The following is a 26898-nucleotide window of genomic DNA, read 5'->3' as shown; positions in this document are numbered from 1 at the left end:
TAGAAGTTGAAGCCACACAAACGCAAAACAGTAAGCTGTGGATTTTTATTGGTAAAACTGGTTAATCCTAACCAGATCAGTGATAAATTGCTATCACCCTTATGCCCTTTTCATTTAACAGATCATGTCTGGAGGAAATACTTTGCTCAATACAAGTTGCTGAGTTCTGAGTAGGAGTTTTAGGTGAAATTGGGAGCCCGACTGTAACATCAAACACAGTATTATGGCTCTTTGTGGCCTTGATCTTAGAGAATACAGAAGGGAGGCAGCTTGGGTGCACTGAGTAGAACCAAAACCTCTGTTAAGATTCTTGCTTCATTGTCACTCTCACTGCAGCTACTGCCAGAGAGGGCTTGAGAGAGGGATGGGACTGTCCAGGTGCACCCTGCCCTGTCCAAGCTGACCTAGTGCTGGAGGTCCTGCTCCGATATTGTGGGAATGTGCCTTGTGCTCCACACAGGTAGGGTGATGTCTGGTGTCTGAGTTCTCAGCTGTGACCAGGCTCTGGGTGTCCTTGAGCTTATCCCAGGAGTCAGGGTCAGCCTGTGCTCCGTTCTGGTCAATGCTGGAATGGCCACCAGGGGAGGTGACACAGCCTCAGGGCTGTGGGCAGTGCATTTGTACCTGGTTGGCTGCTCAGGGGCTACACCTACACATCACTGGCTTTGTGGCTGTACTTGGCATCTCTAGCAGTTACTCACCGTTTCCTTGGTCACCATACAGAATAAATCCAAGTTAAATTCAGATCAACTAACAAATCAAGAAACAACAATTATGTAACTCAAAACAGCAATGAAAATGCATTTTATTTACTTCCATTTCATGTTCTGGGCTATCACTTTTGGTGTAGGGGTTTTTAAAGGCATAAGGAGCAGCTAACAAGCTTCCACTGGCCTTTAGCGCTTTTGAAAAACCCCTTTAATATCCCAAATTAAAGCTAAAAAATTTTCTGTGAAAGGTTGAAGGCAAATCTCTCATTGATGTCACCAGGAAGATCTGTAATTGTTCCCTTAATGTACAGTTGCTCTTCCCATCTCCCCCAGTCATCTCCAAACTAAAAGCAGTTCACTATTCCAAACCACACTGTGGGCTTCTACACTCAAATTCCTGCTCGTGTCGTGTTCATGGAACTTCTTTCAGTATCAATGAGAGTTCAGTCCCCAGAATGACTGCAGAAAGCACAAGAATCTGGAAGTGTCCACAAACAATCTACAATGCAGATAGAAAAGTCTTGTTTTACATACGCTGGCAAAAACTAAACAGCTTTCTATCTAGCTCCTACTTGAAGAAGTTTGATATCACTGAAGCTACAAGACAAGCTAACCTCCAAAGCTTACGAAATTATATTAAAATTTATATTTTCTCTGAGGAAATACCCCGAAGTCCTATTATCTTCAGGTAAACAAGTCAGTATTCCGTCTTCAACTTGTGGAATATCCAGTGCTTGTAGGCATCAACTGTGACCACTGCCAGGCCTGCAAAACATTGATACAGAATACCAGAATAGTGCTTTACCCTCTCACCACTCTGCAAGGCCACCGTCCCCCTCCCAGCACAGAGCCTCTGCTGCCACAGCACCCAAGCCATTTGTTTGTAGTGCAGGAAGGCTGGAATTGCCACTCTAGCACAGCTGTATCCACCCCCACCAGTGCTGCAGCTCAGCTACCAAACCTCTTTGTGATCCTCTCTGGAAGTTCCCAGGCAAAGGCCTTGGTTGATGTATAAAGATCATCTCCGCACGTGCGGCCAGTCAGGAATGTTCAGGACATTGGGCTCACTGCTCACGTGCAGTGGCTCCTCTGGACTCCTGCTGCTGCCACTCCCATCAGGAATGCTGGCAGGTACAGACCCTGCTGCACGCTGCTGCCACTTTGGCTATGAGGAACTCACATGAGGAACCAGTAGGTCTCCTGGATCTCTCCCCGCTCCTTGGGGTGGTCCATCCACTCTACCAAGCCCTTGTCATGGAAGGAGCAGAGCCCTGTGGAGAGCAGGGAGTGGATCCCCCAGCAGGGCTCTCACTGCACCTGAAGCCCTGCCTGCTCCTCAGCTGAGATTGGTGCATTTGGCCTTTAGATTCTGAGCAGAGCATCCCTGCTTCCCTGCCCACGGCACACAGCTGGACCTCGAGGACCTTTAAAGACTGTTCCAAGCTCAGCCATTCTGTGATTATCAATCATATCATTCAGATCAACAGACTTTATTAGAGAAACTGTTGGGGTTTGTACTGATTACACAAAGTCTAAGAGGAAATCTGTTTAGACTTCCATGTGCCTTACACACAAACATCTTTAGAAGAGCAGTTGTTTAATACAGAGCAGTCATGATCTTACTGCAGCGAGTTGAAAAGATGTGCTTTGCTCTGCAAATTCATGCCAGATCACTTGATTATTTTCTCCTTCCATATGAAAATGTTTATGTGGATCTTTCTGAATACTTTGTGAATAGCTCGCGAAGACAAATTTTACTTCTAGGTAGTACTGGCAGTCTTGCTCAAAACTCAGTCATGATCTCAGCCTTTCACAAAGCTTAGGAAGCTCTTCCCCCAGGAAATCTGTCTTCTTTTGTTTCCCCCTCTGGTTTGAAAGAATCTGAGACTGCTTTACAGCAATTCCAAAAAGCAGCTGAATGTTACCACTATGTGTCAGCAGCAATGAATATGATTGGCAGAGAGGCTGCTAATGCTTAGGAAATGTGGGTCAGGCTGAGACTGAGCCACTGATTTTGCTTCAGCACTAAAATATTGGGTGTAACTTCACAGATTCATCAATGGACATTCTGGGTAACACACTGAAGTTACTGATATTGGGGGAACCTGAAACTTAGACAAGAATATTTTTGGGTTTGAGTTGACAAAACAAAATTCCTGCCTCTAATTTAACTGCCTGTGAAAGCACAGTGCTTTCCATGAGGTTAAGGCAACCATATCTGCTGCTGCCCAGGAGCAGAGGACACACAGTTTTCTGTAAGGCTTGCTCCAGTTCAAACTGTACCGAAGGACAATCTTTCCAGTCACCGCTAACATCCTCTCTCTTAACACACTGCAGCCCAATGGGTTTTGGAAGCAAAGCTCCCAAACTGAATCATAAGGGCACAGGAACTCCCTTGAGACTCCTGAAAGGTTTTTCAGCCCCACAGCTCTGCAGGCAGGGCTGCTTTGCTGTGAGGCACAGCAAGTGCATTCCGTGACTGAGGCTGGAGCTGCTGCTGGCTGTGGCTGTGTCAGTGCTGGTGCTCCAGGAGAGCTGATGCTGCACCCAACTGAGGATGGGAGTGCTCCCTAAAGCTTCAGGGAGGATGGATTTGGGGAAGAAGGGAATAAGGCAAAAAACCCCATGTGTGTAACTCCACAGCTTCACAGCTTGAGAGGAACCTTGCCAAAGCATGAACCCAATAATTTGGCCTCTTCTCATGGGGACAAATGAGATTAATTTAGAGTTTTGTAGCTCAGTCATGGCTTGGCCAGTGAATTCAGGAATTTTTTTTCGATTACAAAACAGGTGGCAGAGAAATCCTGATTTGACCCCAAACTGTAACTGTTCCCAAGTGTCAATTCATCAATATTTTAGTTTAAAAACATCAAGACATTGCCACATGCTTTGTTTTATTCCCATGGGGAGTCGCCTCTCCTGTATGCACTGTTCCTGACACTTCCTGTATATATAATGGTGATGAATTTATTTCTGTATGGATGTTTCTCCTGTGTATTTAAAAATAATAATGTTTCTTTTAATAGTAAGCGACTTTTTGATGTGTTTTCTTTTTAGGAAACCAATAGATAAAATATTTAGATGAGTTTTTGTCTTCTGTAATTTCATAAATTCAGCATTTGAAATCCTTAAGCAAACCAGCAAAACATGTGGGAGGTTTCAGCAGTTTAAGACATCCCATGCAATGGTGCAAAGTAATCCATGGAAATGACACCTGTGGTTTTAAGATCGTTACAGTAGCCACTACCCTGGGTAAAGTTTTGGTTTTGCACTCAGCCAAATATAGCAGGACTTAGGCAAGAATTCAAGAACTCGCACATTGTAATGCACAACTGATTAAAATAAGTAACAAAAATGAATTAAACTATTAAGATGCCACGAAGTTTCCATCTTTCTCATAACGGTAGATAACTCCCTGGCCCGTCAATGCAATGTGTGCCTTATAAAGGTGAATGCTGGTTCAATGCTGCCCTCTGGGGGAGATTTTTAAAAACAGAAGCTAATTTTATGCAAATTTTGTGCTGCGACAGTGTCTCTTCATTTACAGCACACCTGACTTTTGTGTAACTCTGCAGTCTGAATAGGTACTTGTAAAACCAGGAGTGCATGGATAGAATTTTTTTTTCCAAATCTGGTATTTCTTTCTTGGGAAATACAATTGTATTCTCATGTTTTTTTCAGTCCCAGATACCTGTTGGGACAGATAATTTACAGCATTACACACATAAAATCTACCTATCGTAGGCTTCCTGAGACATTTCTATTTTTAAAATTTTGAACATGGAAGTTCTGAATTATTTTCTTTGTAGGCAACAGATTTCTCTCTAAGATATGCAAAATATGAATGACTACAAATGATTGAGATATAAAAATTAAAAGTCCCCAAACCACTCATCCTGGACAAATAGCACAGGTATGCGGCTGAATTCAGATCAGTGAGTTTGGTTCCAATGTGCTCTGGCAGAGGAAGGAGTGTCCAGAGGTGGAAGGAACCTCAGTATTGCTTTGTTTAATTTGAAATTCCTGCTTTTTACCTGTTCAGGACAGGCTGACATGCAGAGCAGCACAGCCAGCCTTGCAGAGGTTTAACCAGGAGATTTTCAAGTGAGAAGTCACACATGTGGATAATTTCAAAAGGCCTGTGACACTCTAACTTGCCAAGGCAGTCACTGTGGCACACACTGAACCTGGCAGCTTTACAGGACAGCGTTTATCTAAGCACATTTCTTGACCCTTTGCAATAGTGGGTTGTTTGGGTTTTTTTTTTTTAACAAAAAGGAAGGGGCAGAGAGAAACTGGTCACTCTGTTAGTCCAGTCTCAGTGTCACTTATGGAGTCACCTGCCTTTTAGCCATGTCCCTGGCACTGGACCTGACCATGATTAGTTCAGTTTGAAATACTCCAGAGCTCCACTTGGGGGAATCTATTACAGACTGAAGTAAACCAGTGAGTAAAAAAAAAAAAAAAAACAAACATTTCCTAAACCTTATTTTGCCTGGTGATAATTTAGATTTGTAAGCTAAAAATTGCTTTTAGTACTTTCACATCCCCAGGTGAGCTTCTGCATCTTTGCCATGTGCTTGTGTCCCATGAGATGGCACAACATGAGGGATGTGTGACTGTTGTGTAACCTGCAGCTAAAGCAAGTGCTGAAAATCTGTCACTTAGATATGAATGGAGGAAGGACTTAATAGATTATATTATTGTGTACTACTGTAGAGAGCCTGGGGGAAACCACAGGAAGGCTGGGAAACACAACTTTTCCATGCATAGGAAGTTGAATTATTGCAAGAGAGTGGAGTAAGAAATACATTAGTAACACTGGTGGTTTTCCTATGACTTAGGACAAACAATTCCTATTTTGTTGCCTTCAAGTATGGTTTCATGGAACAGTCAGCTCACTTCTGTGTCAGCTCACTTGTGTGGTTTCTTACATAACTTAAGACATTGATGAACAGAAACTTTAAAAGGAGGTGACCCGAGTATCTGTAAATGACACTGATCCCATCTGCTGCTTTTTCTTATACTGTTAAACACTGTATTTAACAAGTTCATTTTACAGGAATTTATTAACTGTAGGTGAGTGCTTATCAAACTTGTATTTCTGCAATTACATTAAAAAATTATAATCTGGCTTTGCATAGCAAAAGCACCCATGATATCCACTGAATTTGTGAATTTAGCAGGAAAGGTCCTAAGCTGCCATCAGTGCAAATGAGAGCCGGAGCCTGTTGTGTTTGCTGGTTTGTTTCATAGACTGCAGTTTTATAAACAATTTCATAACAGCTTTTTGAGTTTCAGTTTGGGTTTCTTTTTCTGCTATCTTAAAAACAATCAAAAATACTGAATATGAAGAATGTTCAGCACAAACACCACAGTCAAAAACTGAAAGCCCCCTGCTTTGCTGCATTACATGACTTTGGACATAGAAACGATACAAACTGGTACACGAGCATTTGAGAGACTGTACCTGCTGGTATCTCAAATCTGTATACAGTTTAGAAAAATACATCCAACATGTGCCTTATCTGTCCATATTTGTTTTGAAATTATGTCAATAGAGCTTAATCCTCTACCACGTTATGCAAGTGTCCCTTATTTAGGTGAGTGGTTGCATCACTCCAGGGAGGCTGTTCAGAGGAGAAAGGGCTGTTTGTGTGTTTGCAGCTTGCCAAAAATGAGTTTTGAATGTATTTACATGGTATTTTATACAAAACTGGCTAAATCTCTGTATATGACCTTTGAAAAGAAATATATAGATATTAAAATTACAGAAAATGTACTTAACATCTCCATTTGCAAACTTTTTGTGACTTTTGATCATGTATGTGCCACGAAAAGTATTCTATTTACTCTTCTTTGGGGAACAACTACTTAAAAATGAAGGCATTAATAACAGTATTTCTTATCCATTGTTTTAACATGTTAAAATGGTATTAATTAGTACTGCATCATGTATTTCTAGTTTAAAGCTGTAATGGACAATACATTACCTTGAGACCTAAACAAACTTTTTTCTTGTGCTTTTTTTAATAAAAACAGATACTAGATTTAAAAAATGGTCTCTCTGTACAGATTACTTTTACAATTGTGTGAATATGTATAATGAACTCTGCATTTGTAACCAAGAGTAAACTTTCCAAATTGTAAATGTTCAGGTTGTTATTATAAATAGCTAGTAAATATCTTAACCAGACGAGAGTTCAAATAAAGATTAACAGCCATTACTATTTTCTCCACTGTCTTTTATTACTTAAAACCTGACCCTTATGAAACAATGGAGTTAGACTAAGTTCAATCTAACTTTAGGTACATAGCGATTTGGTTTTGCATTCTCCATACTGCACGAAATTTAAACTGCTCCTGTGTTCATCAAGTAATTGCAGCTAGAGATAATTATTGGTGGCTATATCTAGTGAGCAACGTCTGCCAAGTGTAGTTTTAAAATTATCAGTTCTGTTTTTCTAGAGTTTTTAAAAGCTGTTTGTCATTTTAAACCAAAAGAATGTGAATGTGTATTTGGAAGGAAAAAAAAATGAGTCATTTTCTAGACTCAAGTTGGAAAAGTTATGAACTTGGTTATGGGATACAACACCTGCAGTAGCAGAACTCAATCCATCACAGAACCTTCTTTCTGGTTCTTTATCCTACTTTTCTTTAGGTAATTCCAGTCAAACAGGAATGGAAGAAAGATCATTCTAATCTGATTGACAGCACTTCCTCTTTTAATCCTAACCATTACCTGCTTTGTTTAGGATTGGCTCTGAAGGAGTCAGTCAGGTGCCTACGTATCTGCCACCGACCAAACACAGGGCTACAACATGCAAAAGGCTGGCTTTACTTCTGCTTTAACAATGATGTGGAAGAATTATTTCAGTTCTACCACTCTGACTACCCACTTAAATATTGTCACTGTAAAAGAAACTTCCTCAATGTGTATTTCAAACACAGAGTGCTAGAGCTGTACTAATGATCCTGAAGAGCCTGTTCCTCCCTCCGAGGTGAGTGGGGTGCAGGGCTGGATGAACCCGAGCAGGGTAAACCCGTGGGGTGTGTGGTTTAAGGGTGAGCTGCCAGCAGCCCTGCAGGGCCCGCAGCCTATCCCCACGTGTCCCCACTCCTGCCTGTGAGGGAAGCGGCGTCCCGCCCCGCCGGGTCCCTGGGGGAGCTCCTGTCCCGCTCCGGGCGCACGCAGGACCCGCCCCGTGCTCCCGGGGCAGCGCTGCACGCTCCGGCCGGGCAGAGCCCGCGTCCCTGCACCGCCAGGGCAGCGCTGCACGCTCCGGCCGGGCAGAGCCCGCGTCCCTGCACCGCCAGGGCAGCGCTGGGCCTCCGGCCGGGCAGAGCCCGCGTCCCTGCACCGCCAGGGCAGCGCTGGGCCTCCGGCCGGGCAGAGCCCGCGTCCCTGCACCGCCAGGGCAGCGCTGGGGCTCCGGCCGGGCAGAGCCCGCGTCCCTGCACCGCCGGGGCTGCGCTGAGCGCTCCGGCCGGGCAGAGCCCGCGTCCCTGCACCGCCGGGGCTGCGCTGGGGCTGCGGCCGGGCAGAGCCCGCGTCCCTGCACCGCCGGGGCTGCGCTGGGGCTGCGGCCGGGCAGTGCCCGCGTCCCTGCACCGCCGGGGCTGCGCTGAGCGCTCCGGCCGGGCAGTGCCCGCGTCCCTGCACCGCCGGGGCTGCGCTGCGCGCTCCGGCCGGACAGAGCCCGCGTCCCTGCACCGCCGCTGCCGCCCCTCCCCTCCCGTCCGGCCCGGCCCCCGCGGGAGGCGGCCGCTCCTTCCCTCCCTCTCTTCCTCCCTCCCTCTCTTCCTCCCTCCCTTCCCCCTCGCTCCGCGGCCGGCCCGCGGGCGGCTCGGCGGCCATGCGGGCGGCACAGCCGCGCTCCCGGCAGCAGACCCTGGCCCTGCGGCGGCAGCTCGTCGGGTGAGTGCGGCGGGCGCGGGGCCGGGGCCGGGGCCGGGCGGGCGCTGCCGCCGGACGTGGCCGGGAGCGGGGCCGAGCCGCGGGCCCCGCCCGGCGGCAGCGCCATCGCGCCCGCACAGTCCGGGGCTGCTGTAATTAACAGGAATTAGCCTTTCTTAAGGAGGGGGATTACGAAACTGCACTGTAAAACCCGTATGATACCGAGTGCGCCTGTTGAGAGTCTAAACTGCTTAGAAAGCGTTTTATGAGATCCCTGCGCGGCTGGGGCTGAGGCCGTGCTGGGCCAGGCGAGGTTCTGGCTCACCTACTATTACAGCCCGTCTTTCAGGAAACTAATTATACCAAGACCGTGATGGAATTAACAAACGTCTGCTCTCTTTGACAGAACGAGGGACTCAGTTCTAAACTTCTCATTACCGGTGGTGTTTCAACCAGCCTAAAGAAAGTCTTACTTCTATAGACCATCACCAAGTATGGCAACACAGTCTTTTATTTAACTGTAGGAATATTTTCTTATCATATATATTCAAATCCAAGGCTACTTTATGTGCTGTATAAATACAAGAGTTGGGCTGAAAGTAAATGCTGAAATTAGAATTATGCCAGTTACATGCACCTGAAAAATACTACACTGGGTATCAAATATTTTTCTAACTGATTTGCCCTACCACTGGCAACAAAGACCCCGCCTATGCAAGCACTTTCTTAGCATCTTTTGAACAGTTAGGAGAAGCTTAAGAAAACCCCCAAACTGTTTTGCCAGCTCACAGAGAAAGTATCAAGATACCTGCTGGGAGGGATAATGAAGCACTGTCTTACTTCACCACTGTCCTTTGTCATCCATTTGAAAATGGTTTTGTATTTATCATCAAATTATTTCATTTTTTACTAAGTGAAGTATGGAAGTTTGGCATTGCCCTTCAGTCTCAAATCTCTACAACTCCTACTTAGGCAGATGTGTTTCCATTTTACTTGTCTGGCAATTCATTTAAAAAGTGAAACAAAACAAATGCACTTAAGTAAACCCAGCCTAATAAAATCACTCTGTGTTCTAGCAATGGTTAGTGAAGCTGTACCAGTCGCCTGTAGCAAACTATCTGGAAAATCAGGACCTTGGCAGGAATAGCAAGAACACAGTAAGAATTATAAAAAACATAGCACAAGGCAAGAGACACAATGAACAGAAAGGGCAGACAGCACAGACAGTAAGGAATTGCGGTTAAGACATGATAAAGCTATAGAGAAGAGTCCTACTGCTTTGGCTAGACCCTAGAGTAGGATTTTCAGGTTTGGTGTGTGCTTTTTTCCTGTTAAGCTAAGAAAATTTGAGTACAAGGCCTTTGGTTTAGGGGCCAAAAGCAGGATGACTGTGCCAGCAAACAGGAGAAATGCCTTTTACCAGTAGAATAAACTAAACTCAGTAAGGTATTTTGCTTTCTGATGCTTGTCATAGCTCTTCTTGCAAGCTGTTTTTTCCTCATGATCCAGTGAAGATCACGAAGGCAAAAGGCCAGTATATGTATGATGAGAATGGGAGGCAGTACCTTGACTGCATAAACAATGTGGCTCATGGTAAGCTAAAGTCCCGGTACTGGATGTCATTTGATGCTGTGTTTTTTTAAGCAGAACAAAGAACAATCAGTACTTTTACTGTGGTTGCACTCTGCTGGGGGAGGGGGTGTTTAATTGGAAAAGTGGAAGGAAACTTTCTTGAGTGTGTAGTTTGGGGAATGACAGTGTTTTTGAATTTGGGTGTGTGAATGTGCTTTCCAGACTTACTTCCTGTCCTGTCTTCCTAGAAATGTGTCTAAAACATACAGATTTTCTTCCGTGGAAACTCAAGTAAAGTATCTCACTGTAAAACAAACAAGTGCCATTTTGTTGGTTTTGTAAAAGTTACTGTTAAGTGTACAGTCACAGAACCACTGCTCAGTGTGCTGCCTTAATTGTGTATTATTAAGTGCCTGCTGCTTTCTTACAGGATTTGAAATCTCTCTAACCTAACCCCTACCAGGGCTAGTTCTTTGATAGTAAAGCTTACCTGCACCTTCCCAAACTCCTGAACTGTGTCAATGCCTAAATCTGAGCATCCAATCAGACTCTATTCTTTTTAGTGTATAAATTTCCACTACTAACTACAAACCTTGAATACAGTAGGAAGCAACTTCAAACTTTCTGAGGGGCACAAAAATGTTTTTACAAGATGTACCATTATTAAGGAAGGCCCTACTGATAATATCTCTGTACTGTTAGAGAAATGTAAGTGTTAAGCTGGCATGTGAATGAACACCATGGGTAATGTAAAGAACTCTCAAACTATTCTCCACGTTCTCTTGCAGTTGGACACTGTCACCCTGATATAGTAAAGGCAGCCCATGAACAGAATCAGTTGTTAAATACAAATTCTCGTTACCTTCATGATAACTTGGTTGATTATGCAGAGAGACTTTCAAGAACACTACCTGAGAAGTTATGCATCTTCTATTTTTTGAATTCTGGGTAAGTTGGGTACATTAGAATTGATACAGGGGCTTTACTAGGTATATACAGGCAAGTACACACTTTCTCATCAACAACCAATTTCAGTCTGGTGTGGATGATCAGATACTGACAACAACATGGGTTTGGTTCTGCAAGTTCTAAACTTGTGCTTTTTTTAAGAAGGATTTTATTCTATTTATAAGACCTTGGACCTCAAAACAGTAATGTAAATATTTGCCGTGTTAGTTTCTTGTCTGATTTGTCTTCTGACTTGACAGTTATTCTCAAAATTAAATGTACCAATGAATTGCTTCTGGTGGGGGGGGGGGGGAACATATCCTTAAGCAAACTTCATCTGGAAGAAAAAAAAGCCAAATTGTTTCTCAGAAAGTAGTTCCTGTACTCTGGCTTTTTAAGTCAGATTCTGTTCAGGTGAACAGCTCTACCTAGTGAGTGCTGATTACTAAGGCATTTGTGCATAACATGCATCAAGTTCTGTCTGTTCTCTGCAGACACAAAGAACAGTGCAAGGAAGGTTAGACTTCAAAACTCAAGATATCCACAATGAAACAATTACTGATTTTTTCCACTGTAGATCTGAAGCCAACGACCTTGCCCTGAGATTGGCACGGCAGTACACAAAGCACCAGGATGTTATCGTTTTAGACCAGTGAGTACATTGGCAGTTTGGGGGTGCATGGCTCCCTTCTGGCCCATGGTCAGAGCATTTCTGAAACCCTCCTGTAGCAGAAAGCTGTACCAGGAAGCTGAGGGAAGTAATTTTTCCCTCTGTTGAGTATTTGCCAGCCCAGCCCGAGAGCTGTGGTTGGGCTCTCCAGTACTTGACAGCTGCTGACACACTGGAAGGAGGCCAGCAGTGGCCTGCCACGGTGGAAAGGAGCCACAGCAGTGAGAGGCGCTGGGTTTGTTCAGCTGCAAGAGACAGCCAGATAGATCTCACTGCAACTACAACTGTCTCGTGGGAAGCAGCAAAAAAGATGGGAGCCAGGTGTGAAGATGGACCGTGACACGAAAAAATAACTCCCATATAAGTTCAAACCTGAGGAATTTTGATGAGATTTAGGGGAAAAAAGTCTTTTGCCATGAAGGGAGTCAAATATTAGAACAGGATGCCTACAGTCACTGGAAACTCCATTGTTGGAGGATATTCAGAAACAGGCCCTTCCCATTCTGCAATCTTGTGATCCTGCTCAGGTGTTCCCTGCTGTGGTTCCAGTCACTGGTGCAGGCAAACCAGTGGTAACTCCTGTCCCTCTGCATCCTTTATATTAAAAAAATCATCCAAGTAGTGCTAAGTTTATTGATAGAAAAGAAATTGCACAGCTGTTCTCAGCTGAAGTTACTGAATTTCCTACCAGGTGACAGAAGCTGGCTACTTTTTACTATTTGGAATGCTAATACTAAATAACTCTTGATACTGAGGAAATTACTGTTTAGTTCTGCCAATTGTTTTTTAAGTGCTTACCATGGACATCTGACAACTTTGACTGACATAAGCCCATATAAATTCAGAAATCTAGAAGGACAAAAGGAATGGGTCCACGTGGTATGTACTTCAGCCTATACCTATCAATTACTTGTCAATTGAGTGAAGTTGTTTTATGATATATTGAATGTAGGATATTATTCCTTTGCATAGGCTCCTGTTCCAGACACATACAGAGGACTTTATAGAGAAGACCATGAAGATGCAGTGACAGCCTATGCTGATGAAGTAAAAAATATTATTGAGCATGCACATAAGAGAGGCAGAAAGGTAAGACATCATTTCCTTAGCTGTTTGTCTTGTCTTGGAAATGAATGTGCCTGACTGTAAGTGCAATTCAGAATTACTAAACTAAGTGGTATGGACTTGTCAAAAAGTAAAGGTCACATTAATAATCAAAACCCATCTAAGGACAAAGAGCTTGCTCCACAACTTTCTGTATTGTGTTCAAACATTATATGCTGTGTTTTAGATTGCTGCATTTTTTGTTGAATCTCTACCAAGTGTTGGTGGTCAAATCATTCCCCCAGCAGGATATTTTCAGAAGGTTGCAGAGTAAGTGGTCATTCATTATCTTTTTTAACTTAACTTATATTTGGTAAATAGATAATTCTCTGCCTGCTGTAGCATAGAGCTTGACAGGTCAGAAATCATCAAGCCTTCATGTTAGAATGTGAACTTTGTATATGGCAAAGATCAATCATCAAAACACACAGTATGCAATATAGGCTTGTATATGTTTGTTTCCTCAAAGTTTGCAAAGTAACACTGTCTGCATGCTCCTGAACAGTGAATACTGTGTTCTCTTTCCTTTTGAGAGACAATCAAATCTGTTATGTTACAGGCACGTGCACAAGGCAGGAGGTGTATTTATTGCTGATGAAATTCAAGTTGGCTTTGGCAGGGTTGGCAAGCACTTCTGGGCATTCCAGCTTCAGGGAGAAGATTTTATACCTGATATTGTCACTATGGGGAAGCCAATAGGAAATGGGCACCCACTTGCTTGTGTAGCAACAACAAAAGAAATTGCAGAAGCATTTGCGGCCACAGGAGTAGAGTATTTTAATACAGTAAGTGAACAGCTGCCCACTTCTGTAAAGGAGCCTAAGGATTAAAATTAGATACTCATGCTGTGTTTTTATTAGTATTTACCACAAAGTAACTAAAGAGGAACTGTGTTGCTGTACTATTTCTGTGTTTCTAGTCTGTGACTCTATGTATTGCCTCCATCTGATAAAAGTAATATTATGCTCCTTGTATCACTGAGGCCACACTTTCAGTGACATGATTTCATCTTTCTTCCCTTTCCATGGCTCTGTGTGCTCCTTTCCTGGGCTCAGTTTGGTGGGAACCCTGTTTCATGTGCCATTGGATTAGCTGTGTTAGATGTAATTGAGAAGGAACACCTTCAGGCTCATGCCACAGAGGTAGGCAACTTCTTGATGAAGACACTCAAGGAGCAGCAAATCAAGCATCCCATCATTGGTGATGTCAGGTATCAGTGCATTATTTACATTTTAGCTGCTTTCTCTTTGGTTCTGTCAGTCCAATCCAACAGATGTTGTTTTTAGAAATTAATTAAATTTTGTGTTTTCAGCAAAAATAGCCTCCTGTACAATTAAGCAAAACAAACTTGAGCTTATCAGAAGTCTCATATACTTTGCCACTCTGGGCCACTACTGTTTTATCTATTTATTAGCTGCTAAAACTGTTGACTGCTTGAACTGCTACTGTTCAAACTGCTGTTTGAAATCAAACACAGAGGTGCACAGGGTACAGAAGTGATGAGCTAGATGGAAAACATGCTTAACATCCTGTCCTGCTCTGCCAGTGTGAGCAGACAGAAGTCTGTATTGCCACATTTCTTCAGAACAGCAAAACTTTTTTCCAACAGTAGCCAAACATCAGGTAATTCTCATGCAGTAAAGGTCTGGCCTTAAAAAAACCTCATTTTTTTAGTTCACTTATAATTCCTTCCTCTGACCCTGACAGACTGAGTGGTTTTATTTCTTTTACAGAGGCTGTGGCTTATTCATTGGAGTGGACTTAATCAAGGACCAAGCAGAAAGGACTCCAGCCACAGCAGAAGCAGAGGATCTAGTAACAAGGTACACGGGTTGCTAAAACACAACTGACTGGCCAAAACTGAAACCAGTCAGTGGAGGAAGGCACTGTGTGAGAGCCTGCAGGCTGGTGTTGGAAGTTTTTCTGAGCTACATGTAGAGGTAAATGGAATTCTTTGTTATTGCTCTTTCCAGACTTAAGGAAAAATATATTCTACTGAGTACAGATGGGCCAGGAAGAAATGTGCTGAAATTCAAGCCCCCAATGTGTTTTAATATGGAAGATGCAAAATTTGTTGTGGAGACAATTGACAAAATACTAACAGGTAAAAAATTATCAAAGCCCTTTAAAAATAATGGGTGGTTTCTGAACTTTCTTGAAGACAATGCTGAACTACTGAGCCTGATTTTGAAATGGAGCCAAGATGGTAAATGCTGAGCACATAGCCTTCCCTTCTCAGTTACTCTGTGCTGAAGTTCTCCAACAAATCTTCCTTCTCTACAGATGCGTGTGCCTTTTAAAATAACTTTGCTCTGGCTGAGGTTTGAGTGTTTAGCTTATCCAAAGAAGCACAGTTTGTAAAATATGTCCACATGTTCCTGAAAGCTGTAATCTATGTGTTTCTGCCACTTAGCTTTTTATACCACTTCTACAAACTCAGCATTAAGGAAGTTAGTATAAAAAATGTCACAAAGTCATGGCTTTTCTAAGTTGTTGCTTATTCTCTCTCCAGATATGGAAAAAGAATGTCTGAACCAAGAGAAAACACCTATTTGTTCCACCTGAGCAGGTATTTACCTAGTCACCCAAGCCAAGTTCCTAAACATGACTTCACAAGCACTGTCAGAATAAAGCTTCCTCAGAGATGCTTTTACTCGAAGGTTGCAGGAATTTCTGGGACTCTCCAGGCATGGACCACACTTGTGTACATCCAGCATTCACAACTGCCATCCGTCACTCTGACCCTCCCAGCAACACTGTGTGCATCACTTGTTGTAAGCGAGGGCCAACATGTCCCAGACATGACTGTCTCTAGAGCATGCAAATGACTGCACATCCACACAAACAGCTTTTCTGCTCGCTGCTCAGTGCCTTCAGGCTCCAGCCAGAAGCTGGTCAAGCTGCATAACCACTTCTCAGCAGATCTCCCCTTAAGTGTCATTTCAGGTTCACAGCTGGCATCTCATCCTTCAGGATCCATTTACCCCTAGACTCAAAAGTTTGTGGGTATCAGAGTAAGATTGGTCTTGTTAAGTCTTCAAAGCCTTGTTATGTGTCTTCATCTGTTGAGGTCCCTCAGTAGGTTGCCAAGAGAACACCTAGCTGCAGCTCAGTTGGCTGCACACCCATGAGCACAGTGTACACTTACAGTTAACACCTTGGGAGCAACACCCTTTGGTACACTCAGTACTTCTTCAAGCTACTCTGACTGAAAGACACCCACATGTTTAGCAGAACTCTGGATAGCTGGGAAGGAGTGCACCTAACGTGGTCATTGTGAGCAGTGTAAGCATTAGTGGCCTCAGCCACCATGAGATTTCAGTGCTATGGCCCTGAGCTAAGGAGAAATATGCTTTTTAGTTCAGTGTATATTAGTATAGCAGGCACAAGAAAAATGTGTTAATATTTTATTTAGCAAGTTAATGGAAAGACATACAGCTGTTTATACTACTTATTCTTAGGAACAGAAAGATTACTGAACAGTGCCAGTGCAAATTAGAGGCCTAATGACTTAATGTACTTATCTGTGATCTAAACTAAGCAAGAAAAATGCCTTTATTTTCTACAGGAAACCAAGAATGCAAAAAGCCTCTTACTAAGTACAGTACTAGTAAGACACTTACATATAATGTAAGCGAAAATGAGGCAATGAAGTAATTTCTTTTAATGATACTTTTACAAAAAAAACCCATAACATTATTTTCTTTCCATAGGTTTCAAACAATGTTCAAGATCTACTACTAAGAAACATTATTCTACTATAATAATGCACATTTAATCTTCATCCTAGCATGTCTTAGACCAGATAAGTCACCTTTGATTTTTCTGTTTTTCATTTATCTTGTTTTCAGTAAAAGCTCTAGGAGAAATAAATTTTACAAGAGCTTGTCTTAACTCTGGCAGTGTGGAATTAGCTTTTATTTAAAACTGCATATCTAAAACTGATTATAAAGGAGGATTTTTCTAATGGTCACTACAAAATACATTTGCTAAATTTATGTACTTTCAGGTTATGACTTTTTCAAATTAGAATGAGCCAATGGTGTTCTGATGTTTTTAAGTCTTCAGCTACCTATGCAAACACCATTCCAGGTGCCAGTACACCCAGTCCCTCCCAGGACTCTGATGAGTTTCAGCAGCCAGTGTCAGAACAAGGTCCCTAAGTAGCACTATATTCAACAAACACTCTCAAGCCACCAGGTTAAATCAAAAACTTCAGTTCCAAATTCCTGACATCAAACACATGAGGGACAGACAGCTGAGGGCTGTGGCTCCCAAACCACTTCTTACAAACACAGTCTGTCCTCGAGAAATATCCAAGTAGGATTAGTAAATTAAGAGTAGTTTACAGCCATAAGCAACAACCTTGTGTACAAGCCTTTACTTTCACCAGGCGGTTCTTTGTATCACAAACTTTTCATGCAAAGAAGAAAGGGAAAAGCCAGCTCTGCATTAAAGTACCAGTATCCTCAGTTCCTGCCTAAGGCCACATCACCTGTTAAGGAAGCATTACCTGAGCACCTACTTACAAAAGCCACCACAATAACACCAGCTGACAAACTCTTGCTAGGACACTACTAGCCAGAAGGACTGCAGCACAATGGTCCTGCTACCATGCAATTTTCCCACTCGAGGGCCAAGTGCTTGCTAGAAAAATATTCTGCTACCCTTTATTTCACAGAAAAAAATATTTAAAGTATGCAATGAAGTATTTATATTTCAAATCTTGAGACAGTAATACTTCTAAATACTGTACTCATTTGCTTCAATGATCTGCTGTTTTTTTATTTTCAAGTAAGTTGGGCTGGAGGTTACATGGTCCAGCTGCAAAGTTGTCAACTATAAAATTTGACATCTGATTTTTTTTTTTCCAATACTGAAGACTTCTACCTAACACCAGAAGAGTCTTACAGACTTCTAAACTTACAAGCCAATTTTTCTTTTCAAGGACGACCAGCAGGGAGCAGCAGATTATAGTCCATGCAGAAATAGCTGCATCCCTTGTTAAAAAAAAACTGGAAAGGTTACTAGTAGCATGTGTTTGTTTCTTGTCTTAGTTACTTGGTTTGATTGCACTTGCAGGTGTTACTTGTTCAAAGAGAATTTGTTACAAGAAAAAAATATTGCCAGATTTTAGCTTTAAAAGGAGATTTATATCAAATTGATCACTGCAACAAAGATTAAAAGTTTACTTTCTGCAGTAGAGCTTGCTACTTATATTCTGCAACAAGAGAGGCAAATCACATGACAGTTATTGCCTTAAAATAGCAGTAAACTAACAGTAAAGTCAAAAAAGGAGAGTATTTCTAGCTGGTCACTCATCTCTAGAGAAAGAGATGTTTTTTCCACCCACAACTGCAGTGGAAGTTCTTTTAGCCTTGTCTATTACACAAAAAGGCTGCAAAACTTCAGACTTTGCATTGGTAATTTAATGTCTGCCCAACCTGCCTTTCAAGGCAGGTATTATAAAGCCTATTAACAACTTGCAGACAAGTCTCAGACTCAAGACAGTGAAATATGGAGGAAGTGCAGCCAGCTTCTTGCACACCTCTTGACTCCCTCCTGCAATGCTGTCCAGACTCCCAAGCCCTGCCTGAAACCTTCAGCTCTGGCTCCTCCTAGCAGAGCCCACAGCAGACACCACTCCAGTTTACTCTGAGCCTCTGTGCTTGCCTAGAGCAGAGCCACCGCCTCACCAGCACAGCCCTACCACAGCTGGGGCTTGTCACCTGAGCTCTCCTCCACAACCTCCGGGCAGAAGTGACAGCAGGTTTTAGCTGCCACTTAACTGCAAGTGAGCACAACTACCAACATAGCCTTCTAGTTTTAAGATTAAAAACATTTAAGCACAACTCTCAATCTATCAAGGTACTGCCATGAACTAAATTCTGGGAACAGGATACTGGTGTTTTACTAACACATGAGCTGAAGAATGGCACAAGACACTAGATTACGCCTTTTTTATTTCAAAAGCTAGGATAGCTTCAATATCCATGTCATGGTGAATCAGAACACATGTAAAATACCTTACAATACATTAGATTCCAAAAAGGTACCAAAAAGTACAGTAAAATTAACACTTCCATTACAGGAAATGTATGACACAAAAACAATACAAAATAAAAAGGTGGAAAGTGACACTGGTTCCCTAAGATGCATCTCATTCTGTACAACTGGAGTAATGCAGAGTCCATAGTTAACTCCAAGAGGCAGTCCCTAGATGCAGAGCTGCAGCTTTAAGCAGACCCTCAAAATCAGTTTCAGTTTAACCTATTAATAAAATCATTAATTAATATCTTCAGCAATGCTGAAAATTACACACCACACTGTCTAGACAACTAGTTATTGGTAAGTATTAAACATGTAAAACATTTCCAGGGAGCTCTTCCAAGTAAGATGCACATTTAACAGGCCATAGAAATTTATTGTAAAGTTAAATTTGGTACAGAACTGAAGTATCCATCTACAGCATTGTATACAAAACCTATGCAGTCATTTTCCAAAAGAGACCATGCCACTGCATACCTGAATAAGTTTGATCAATATGGCTTGTAGTTATTCTGATGACCACCACGTCTTGGTGTCTTCCCATAATTTGCACTGCCTTGACCTATGAACAAGAGAACAAATGCATTAAACTGCTAATTAGTTATGCTTGCTTATACCCAATACAGTTCTCTTTACTTACTGTAATCATAGCCTGGTCCATATCCATAATACCCATATCCTGAATAATCATAGCCTCCATAGCCACCATAACCTTGCTGATAGCCGTATCCTTGATTCCCATAACCCTGGTTCCAGTAATTGCCATAACCTTGATTCCAATTTTGACTTTGAGCTATAGAAGGGAAAACCATCCACAAAATCCCATTTTAGTACACACAACTTATTTAGAATGTGTCCATACTAAAGTAGTGTGTGTGGTACTTACCGCCGCCTCTTCCACCTCTGCCTCTTCCTCCATAGCTACCTCTTCCTCCACCACTACTGAACTGTTGCTGCTGGTACACTTCTTTTGGCTGTGCTACCTTAATCTCACACTGCAAATAAAAAACAAGGAAGAGTATGTACAGTGTCTCGAAGCAGCACTGCCCCACCTGAGCGCCTGGAGAAGCCAGAGGTTCCTCTGGAGGCAAAGGAGGTGTACGTGCTGTGCTGCCGGTCAGGTGAGCAGCACTAATGCACATCCAGGGACATCTGATTTATTGTGCCACCTGGGCAAAGGTAAGTCCCTGTCAGCCTTTCCAAGAGGCCACTGCTTTCAGGGCATTTTATCCTGCCTATTCCCTACCATCAATTTCACCATGAAAGAAGTGCTGAAGCCACCTCTCCTGCAGGAGCCACAAGGCTGCCCTCTCACCTGGCACAAGCTCCAGGACAAGGCTGTTGCTATCTGCTGCTTCACCTGATCTGCACTGAGTGAACAGGATTCTGAGAAATGCACAAAAAGGGGTTTTCCTGGCAGCACTGTACACCCTACACACTGTGTATGTGGATGGACTGCACCACACTCCTACCAACACCTGAAATCACCATTTATCAAATACTAACAGGTAAAAGCAACCAGAACTGACATTTCAAAGACAGGTTCCCAGGCTGCAGTTCAAGCTGTCAGCCAATTGCCAGGTTCCTGGATCTGTGCACAGTTCAAGATTAAAGCTACTGTGCTAAAAAGGAACAACAGCACCGGAGCAAGCCTGGCTTGGAGTTCTTTACCAGAGGACCTTTATGATAATATGCTTTTTATTATTTATGGCTATTAAACAAAACCAAGTCATAGATATGATACAGGAATTTCTCAGCTCTCTTGGCATTTAGGCATTCACCTCTCCTGAAAACAAACTTCACTGCTAACCAGTGACTTTCCAACTGCATTAGGTTTGCCAAAATTTGTTCTGTATTGTGTCAAGACCAATCTTAACCCAAATGCAATCCAAGTCGGTGTCAGACAGTACGACCCAGTGTAGTAAGGCTCTGAACTTATGTGGTCAGCACTGGCCTCAGAGCAAGGGAACAGGGACACCTCGAGCCAGTACACATCATTTGCCTCCAGTCTCTGAACATTTGTTGATCCATAAGCCTCTCTCCATTAGCTGTTCCCCCAGATGAGCAGTCAGCTGGTCAGAGCACCTCACACCACCCTTACAGTAGCTCCCATAACCAGCTGACCAAGCACAAGCTTCCACAAGTGTACATTCACTCCCTGGATTCTTGTAGTGGGTTTACATGACAAGGTTTGGGTGGCAGGGGGGGTTGCAGAAAGGGGCTCCAGAGAGAAGAAAGCAGAAGCTGTCCCCCAGCAGACAGAGCCACTTTCAGACAGATGCTTGTAAAATTAGGCATCTGCAAGGCTTTCATTTGTGCAAGTGCCCTATGCTGAAAATAGGCCTCTGCCTGCTGGAATGGCTTACACTGCTACACAAGCCAATTTCTCCACATCTATTTAATGGATGCAATTAGATATTTAATATAAAAAGGCCCTAAAATACAGCAATGAAAGCCACAAGTATTGTCAAAGAGCTTTGGTAGCCTCTGTGACAAAATTTAGGGCAAAGCACCGCTATGGTAAACTTCAAGCTGTCCTTACTGTAAATTCGGTACTTTGACACAAGAGGTCTACAAAAGCCTTTTCAGGTTATAGATGTAGAGATATAATCCTTGGACAAAGAGTTACAAGTCAGAGTTTCTACCTTGCTTCCACTGACGTTATGGAATTTCTTCTCCAAAACCTTCTTCACTGGATCCTCTTCCTTGAAAGTGATGAACACAAACCCCCTCCTTTTGTTGGTCTTTGGATCCATTGGCAATTCAATTGCTTCAATCTGAAGATGTGATGAAATACTATTTTCAGACTCATGTATGAACAGTTAAATGCACAGAAACTGGGGCAGCAAAACTGTACATTTTCTCTTTATGCATATTATGCAACACCAAATGCTGACAGTGGCTTTCAGATCCAAGATTTCATTTTACAACTCTCCAAACTGGTTTTAACATCAGCTAAAATGCTTTGAGTTTAAGACAAGGGTCTCTAACTAGCAATGGAAGCACCTAGTGCAGTAAGTGCCACCTTTGCTCTCAAGCTGAGAAACTTCTGGATGTTACAGAAGGCTTGATACATCTGAAGTTAACTCACTTTAAAACTTGCAAATTATTAATAAACTAAACAGCAACTGGAGACTATACTTTCAGAGTTTACTAAGATACCATTACACACCTCTCCAAACTCTCCAAAGTATTCCCTGATTTTCTCTTCTGTAGCTTCTGGATTTAGCCCACCAACAAATATTTTCTTCACTGGATCCTTTTTCATTGCCATGGCCTTCTTGGGATCAATTAGTCGTCCATCTAGTCTGTGTTCTTTCTGTTCCAGAACCTAAAAGACAGTTTGGTATGATTAACTCAAGCTGAAAAGTTTCGCCTAGAAGTTAAACATCTAAAGCATTTAGCTTAAATTCACCTTTTCAACACTCCCAGGTTCTTTGAAGAGAATAAATCCAAAGCCTCTGGATCTTCCTGTGTTAGGGTCCATCTTTATCGTACAGTCGGTTACCTCACCAAATTTGGTGAAGTAATCTTTCAAGTCTTTTTTGCTTGTATCCCAACTGAGGCCACCAACAAACATCTTCCTGAAATTTCAAGGAGAGAAGAGCTATTCAGATTCAGGAAGCACTGGAGAAAAGCCCATGCAGTAAGATGCTCAGTGGTACACACCTCAGCAGCATTGTCAGAACAGGACTGTCTGTTCCCAGTGCAACACCTGCATCTTATCAAAAGCTGCTGATATTACAGAGTGCACAAGGGTGGGCTTCTCCCCCCTCTTTTTGAGGGAATGCCACAATGCACCCTGCCACTGTTCAGAGGATACAAAAAAGTAATAAGAATACCCTGAAAGATTCCTTGCCAGTAACTTCTGTTTTTAACAAAAGTATTCTATCATTTGCAAGAAAGCAGTATTGATTATTGAGTACTGCCAACTCAGTTTTTGCAAAGAGCTTAGGATCATTCTTACTGCTCTGAAAGCATTCAGCAAAGAATAAGGTTTCAAAACCAAAATATTTGAGCTCTCTTAGGTTTTGGTTAAACAACTGTAAAAATTTTAGTCCAGGTATCTGTGACCTCCAATAACAGTCACACATAACAGATGGGACTTTGGACCTGCCTTAACTACTATGTTGTTCACTTCTTCCTGCTTAGTTACTGACTCTAGTTCTGTCTTCAGTACTACAGGAGTCTCTCCATCCTCAGTCTTTATTCTAAGTAGGTGGATACAGTTCTTCCCTGCCCACTTTCCCATACAAAATCCCCTCTGAAGGAGGATATCTAGCTCAAAGAAATAAATTCGAGGCACAATACAGAAGTTAGGCTAACAAACAATGCAGTGATAGCAGGCAATAAGGCATTTTTCAAATGCTTCACTTAAATGAAAACATTAATAACATGGCTGCATCTTCTATTTTCATAGTTTCCAAGGTAACAAACTGAGCTTTTGAGAGCATTCGAGCCTTTTTATCTAACTATAGACTGAAGCAGTTTAAGTTGTCATTACTCTTGTTTGGAGGCAACCTAGATTGACACTGGAAGGTAACAGCACTTCAGAAATTAAACTGCTTAGATAAAATTGGTTTTTGGTGTTTATGTGTAACTTTGCAATAATCGGCATCTGTTTATGTACAAGAGGCAATGGGAGTGGGGGGATCTTATGGGGGGTTTTCCCTTTTTTCCTAAACTGGGTGAAACCATACCCTTTACCTGCTGAAGGCAAGTTTTTTCAGCAGACCAAGCTGTGCACTCTTGGTGAGTGCAGCAGGAAGCAGCGGGTCCGAATACAGCGTGTGCTTCCTGCAGCCATTACAGCAGAGCCCTGGAGGAACGGCCTAGCAAGTTTATTCAGCCTTTCAATACTGGGCAAAGAAAGGAGCTTGGGGGATTCCTCCCCATGCCAACAGCTGACTGTGGCTGCTCTAACCTGTAGGGACTGACAGGCTTTCCACAGCACACCGTGTCATCGCTGACCACACTTACAGAACCATCAAGAGATTGGGGGATGGATGACAGGAATTTGTCTGGAGGCAGCTTTGGCTGCTTTATGGCATTGCCACATGCCAAACTCACCTCTCACCGCAGCACTATGTGTTACACTTTGCAATCTGCAGTGCTTTGTTTTGTAACTGGAAAAACTGATACCTAATTTAGATAACACAATATTTAAAACTTTTGAACCTTTGAAACTGAGACAAAAAACACGGTATTTGGCTTTTCCTTCAGAGGTCACATAAACTGGACAACTGCTCCCTCAACACGCAGTCATTTTTCCCTCTTGAGTGTATTTGTGCAGCTAAATTGAAGCTTATTTTAGCTCGTAACAAAACACTGTAAAATCAGTGCCTTGGACAGCACTACATTTTTCACATACGTCAATCCCTCTGAATAAGTGCTTTTCTGAGAAGTTTCATTTCCTACCGATTTGGGCCTGAAGCTTGTCACCTCCTGTTCATGAAAGGAAAATACCATCACCCTTTTTCAGCACAAAATACTAGAAACAGTAAAGAAAAATTCGAAAATTCGTACAGAGCTAAAAGGCTTGGTTTGCAATCCTAGTGTCTGCAAAGAGTACATCCGGCCCCAACCCGAACTCGTGGGAAGCTTGTGCAAGTGTTACTCGTTTCTCTGTAGTCAAAAATCTATTTCACTGGCTTCGGCTCTCTGTTTGACCTAAAGGATCTGACCCTCTGGTTCAGAGCTCAACGGTAACAAAGGGAGTTCCAATTAAATCCATAGGGTAGCCTGAATAACAAAGACCTGCTTGAGAAATAGCCAGGTAATGTTCGTGTCAAGTACGCTTGTTTATGAACAGACAAACTATGATAGGAAAGAAATTCCTCTTGTGTACACAAGGATTCCACCACCAAAGCACAGCGAAACTACATTGACCCCTCCAGAAATCCCTTGCAAGACTTAAGGCATTTTCTGACAATGCTGCAAAGTAGCACACCAAAATAGCTCTTACCGATTTAAACACACCGCGCATTATCTCAATCGTACTGATTTTCCTTTTACTTCCCTTAAAAAACACTTGGGTTATCAACGCTGCCTTCCGAGGCCAGGATTATTTCTGCGTGCTTTACACAAAACATTCACATTTACATCGACGCCAGCGGCGATGGGCCACGCGATCCCCGCAAAGTTTCAGCCAGCCCCCCTCCCCCAACAGAAAGCAACTCCTTCCATCCGCCCCTTTCGCTGAGGAGGGAAAGGATGAAGAAAACGCGGGAGAGGTAAATCCCCTTCCATTTTACAGCGTGAGACGGCAACGGCCCCGCTCGGCGCCCCTCCCCCAGCCGCCACATGGCGCCAACAAAAGGCAGCGCCAGAACAAAGGAAGCGCTGGTGCTGCAGGGCCCCGGCTCGGCGGGGCCGCTCCCGCCGCCCTCCCCGCCGGCCCGAGCGGGGCCGGGGGCGCTGCCGCCGCAGGGCCGCGCCGGGCCCGGCGCTCCGCACATGGCGCCCGCGCTTACCCCGCGTCCTCCTCGTTCTTGCTGGCGTTGATCTGGTCGCCCTCGGCCCCATTCTGGCTGGCGGCCGTGCCCGCTGTTCCCGCCGCTGGGCCGGCTCCCGCCGCCGCCGCCGCTCCCGCTGCTCCTGCCGCTCCCGCCGCCGCAGCGGCCCCGCCGGTCTCGGCCTGCTGCTCCCCGGCGCTCTCGGCCGCTTCGTGCCCGTTCTGGGTGGCGCCGGCCGCCAGCTGCTGCTCCGCTTCCGACATGGTGCCCCGTCCGCAGAGGCAGAGGGACGAGAGACGCCTGCGGGAGACGAGCGCGGGTCAGCGCGGCGGCTCCTCCCCGGCCGGGCCGGTCTGATCCGGTCCGCTCACACCCCTCCCCCTTCCCGCCGCCGCCATCCCGCTCGTACTCACTTTTAAAATCCGCTCCCGATAAAACCCGGGCTGACCGAAGTCTAATTAAAACCGCCCCGGCACTGGCGCTGGAGCCGATCCCGCTCCCCGCGGCTGCTCCGCACCGGCCCCACCGCCACCGCCGCCTCCCCCTCAGACACGTACTCGGGCCCGCGCCCGCGACGCGTGGCCGCCTTTATACCGCCGGAGCCTGCGCCACACCGCAACAAGGCGCGTCCTGATTGGGCGCCGCCGCCTGTCACTCAGGGGATTCCGCTCTCGCTGCTGGCCGCCCTGCCGGGGTGGGCGGGGCCGCGCGGGGAGAGGCGGGCGAGGCGGGACCGGGAGCTGCCGGCGGGGTCGGGCAGCCCCGGGCGGGATCGGGATCGGGATCGGGATCGGGATCGGGATCGGGATCGGGATCGGGATCGGGATCGGGATCGGGATCGGGATCGGGATCGGGATCGGGATCGGGGCCGGGGCCGGGGCCGGGGCCGGGATCGGGGCGGCGCTCCCAGCACGGTGCGCGGTCCGACCGCGGCTGCAGCGCTGTGCTGTGCCCGGAGTGCCGCCCCGCTTAGCCCGAGGTGTGTTACGGGCGCTGAGTCAGTTACTCCAGGACGAGAGGTTTGCTTAATGTTTCCAGCTCTGCTGGTTTTGCAACCGAGAGGGGCCAGAGTTTGTTGTTTTTAAAGTTAGATTTGGATATTACATAACTCGGGGCTGGAGCGCTGAGCACGTGCCCGGGCCTTAATTCCTTTTGCCCAAGGATATGTCAGCCTTGTTGGCAGAGTTGTGGGTGAGAAGTCCAGAAGAAAACTGTTCCCTGTAACCAGACATTATTTTACAGTATGCAGCTCCTAATGTCCTGTTTGTCCATGCCAAAGGGGCAGATTTTGCCTTCTAGATATACAGGTAAAGCTTACACGTCTTTAAATAAAACTGAAAGTTAAGCCCTTTGCTTGTGGGCGCAAAGTAACAATTATTACCTAAGTTACTGCAGGAATGAGTGCTCAGGTTAATGCTCCACCCTCTGTCAAATATGGCTTGTGGCTCAACTTTAATCTGATGTTAGAACTCAGGAGTGCCCACAGCCACTTGT

At 44.2% G+C, this 26898-nt stretch overlaps 2 protein-coding genes across 11 annotated transcripts; one reads left to right on the top strand and one right to left on the bottom strand.

The window, feature by feature from the left end:
• Positions 1-30: 30 nt before the first annotated feature.
• Positions 31-25979, bottom strand: HNRNPAB (heterogeneous nuclear ribonucleoprotein A/B). 4 transcript variants are annotated; one of them, XM_038150367.1, is made up of 9 exons: positions 25818-25979; positions 25423-25704; positions 22365-22533; positions 22122-22280; positions 21595-21726; positions 19836-19944; positions 19590-19742; positions 19427-19511; positions 31-1475 (listed from the first exon to the last, which is right to left on the bottom strand). In XM_038150367.1, the coding sequence occupies exons 2-8, from the start codon at positions 25665-25667 to the stop codon at positions 19441-19443; spliced, it is 1038 nt and encodes a 345-aa protein (XP_038006295.1). In that variant the 5' UTR covers positions 25668-25704; positions 25818-25979; the 3' UTR covers positions 31-1475; positions 19427-19440. The 4 variants fall into 4 exon arrangements, with proteins under 4 accessions (XP_038006295.1, XP_038006297.1, XP_038006296.1 ...); XM_038150368.1 differs by lacking the exon at positions 31-1475 and adding an exon at positions 18847-19171; XM_038150369.1 differs by lacking the exon at positions 19590-19742.
• Positions 8495-16796, top strand: PHYKPL (5-phosphohydroxy-L-lysine phospho-lyase). 7 transcript variants are annotated; one of them, XM_038150365.1, is made up of 12 exons: positions 8495-8628; positions 9014-9099; positions 10082-10200; positions 10968-11127; positions 11705-11779; positions 12589-12676; positions 12770-12886; positions 13089-13171; positions 13461-13686; positions 13957-14111; positions 14635-14724; positions 14875-16796. In XM_038150365.1, exons 3-12 carry the CDS (start codon positions 10146-10148, stop codon positions 15116-15118), a joined length of 1293 nt encoding a protein of 430 aa, XP_038006293.1. In that variant the 5' UTR covers positions 8495-8628; positions 9014-9099; positions 10082-10145; the 3' UTR covers positions 15119-16796. The 7 variants fall into 7 exon arrangements, 4 of the variants coding, with proteins under 4 accessions (XP_038006293.1, XP_038006289.1, XP_038006292.1 ...); XR_005258566.1 differs by lacking the exon at positions 9014-9099 and having other exon boundaries at positions 8505-8628; positions 14875-15470; positions 16615-16796; XM_038150364.1 differs by lacking the exons at positions 8495-8628; positions 9014-9099 and having other exon boundaries at positions 10058-10200; positions 14875-15005; positions 15414-15470; positions 16615-16796.
• Positions 25980-26898: the final 919 nt, after the last annotated feature.

This window comes from Motacilla alba, chromosome 13 (genome assembly GCF_015832195.1).
Source record: "Motacilla alba alba isolate MOTALB_02 chromosome 13, Motacilla_alba_V1.0_pri, whole genome shotgun sequence".
Lineage (NCBI taxonomy): Eukaryota > Metazoa > Chordata > Aves > Passeriformes > Motacillidae > Motacilla > Motacilla alba.
Note: the sequence above shows the minus strand (reverse complement) of the source record. Positions and strands in the feature narration are given on the sequence as shown.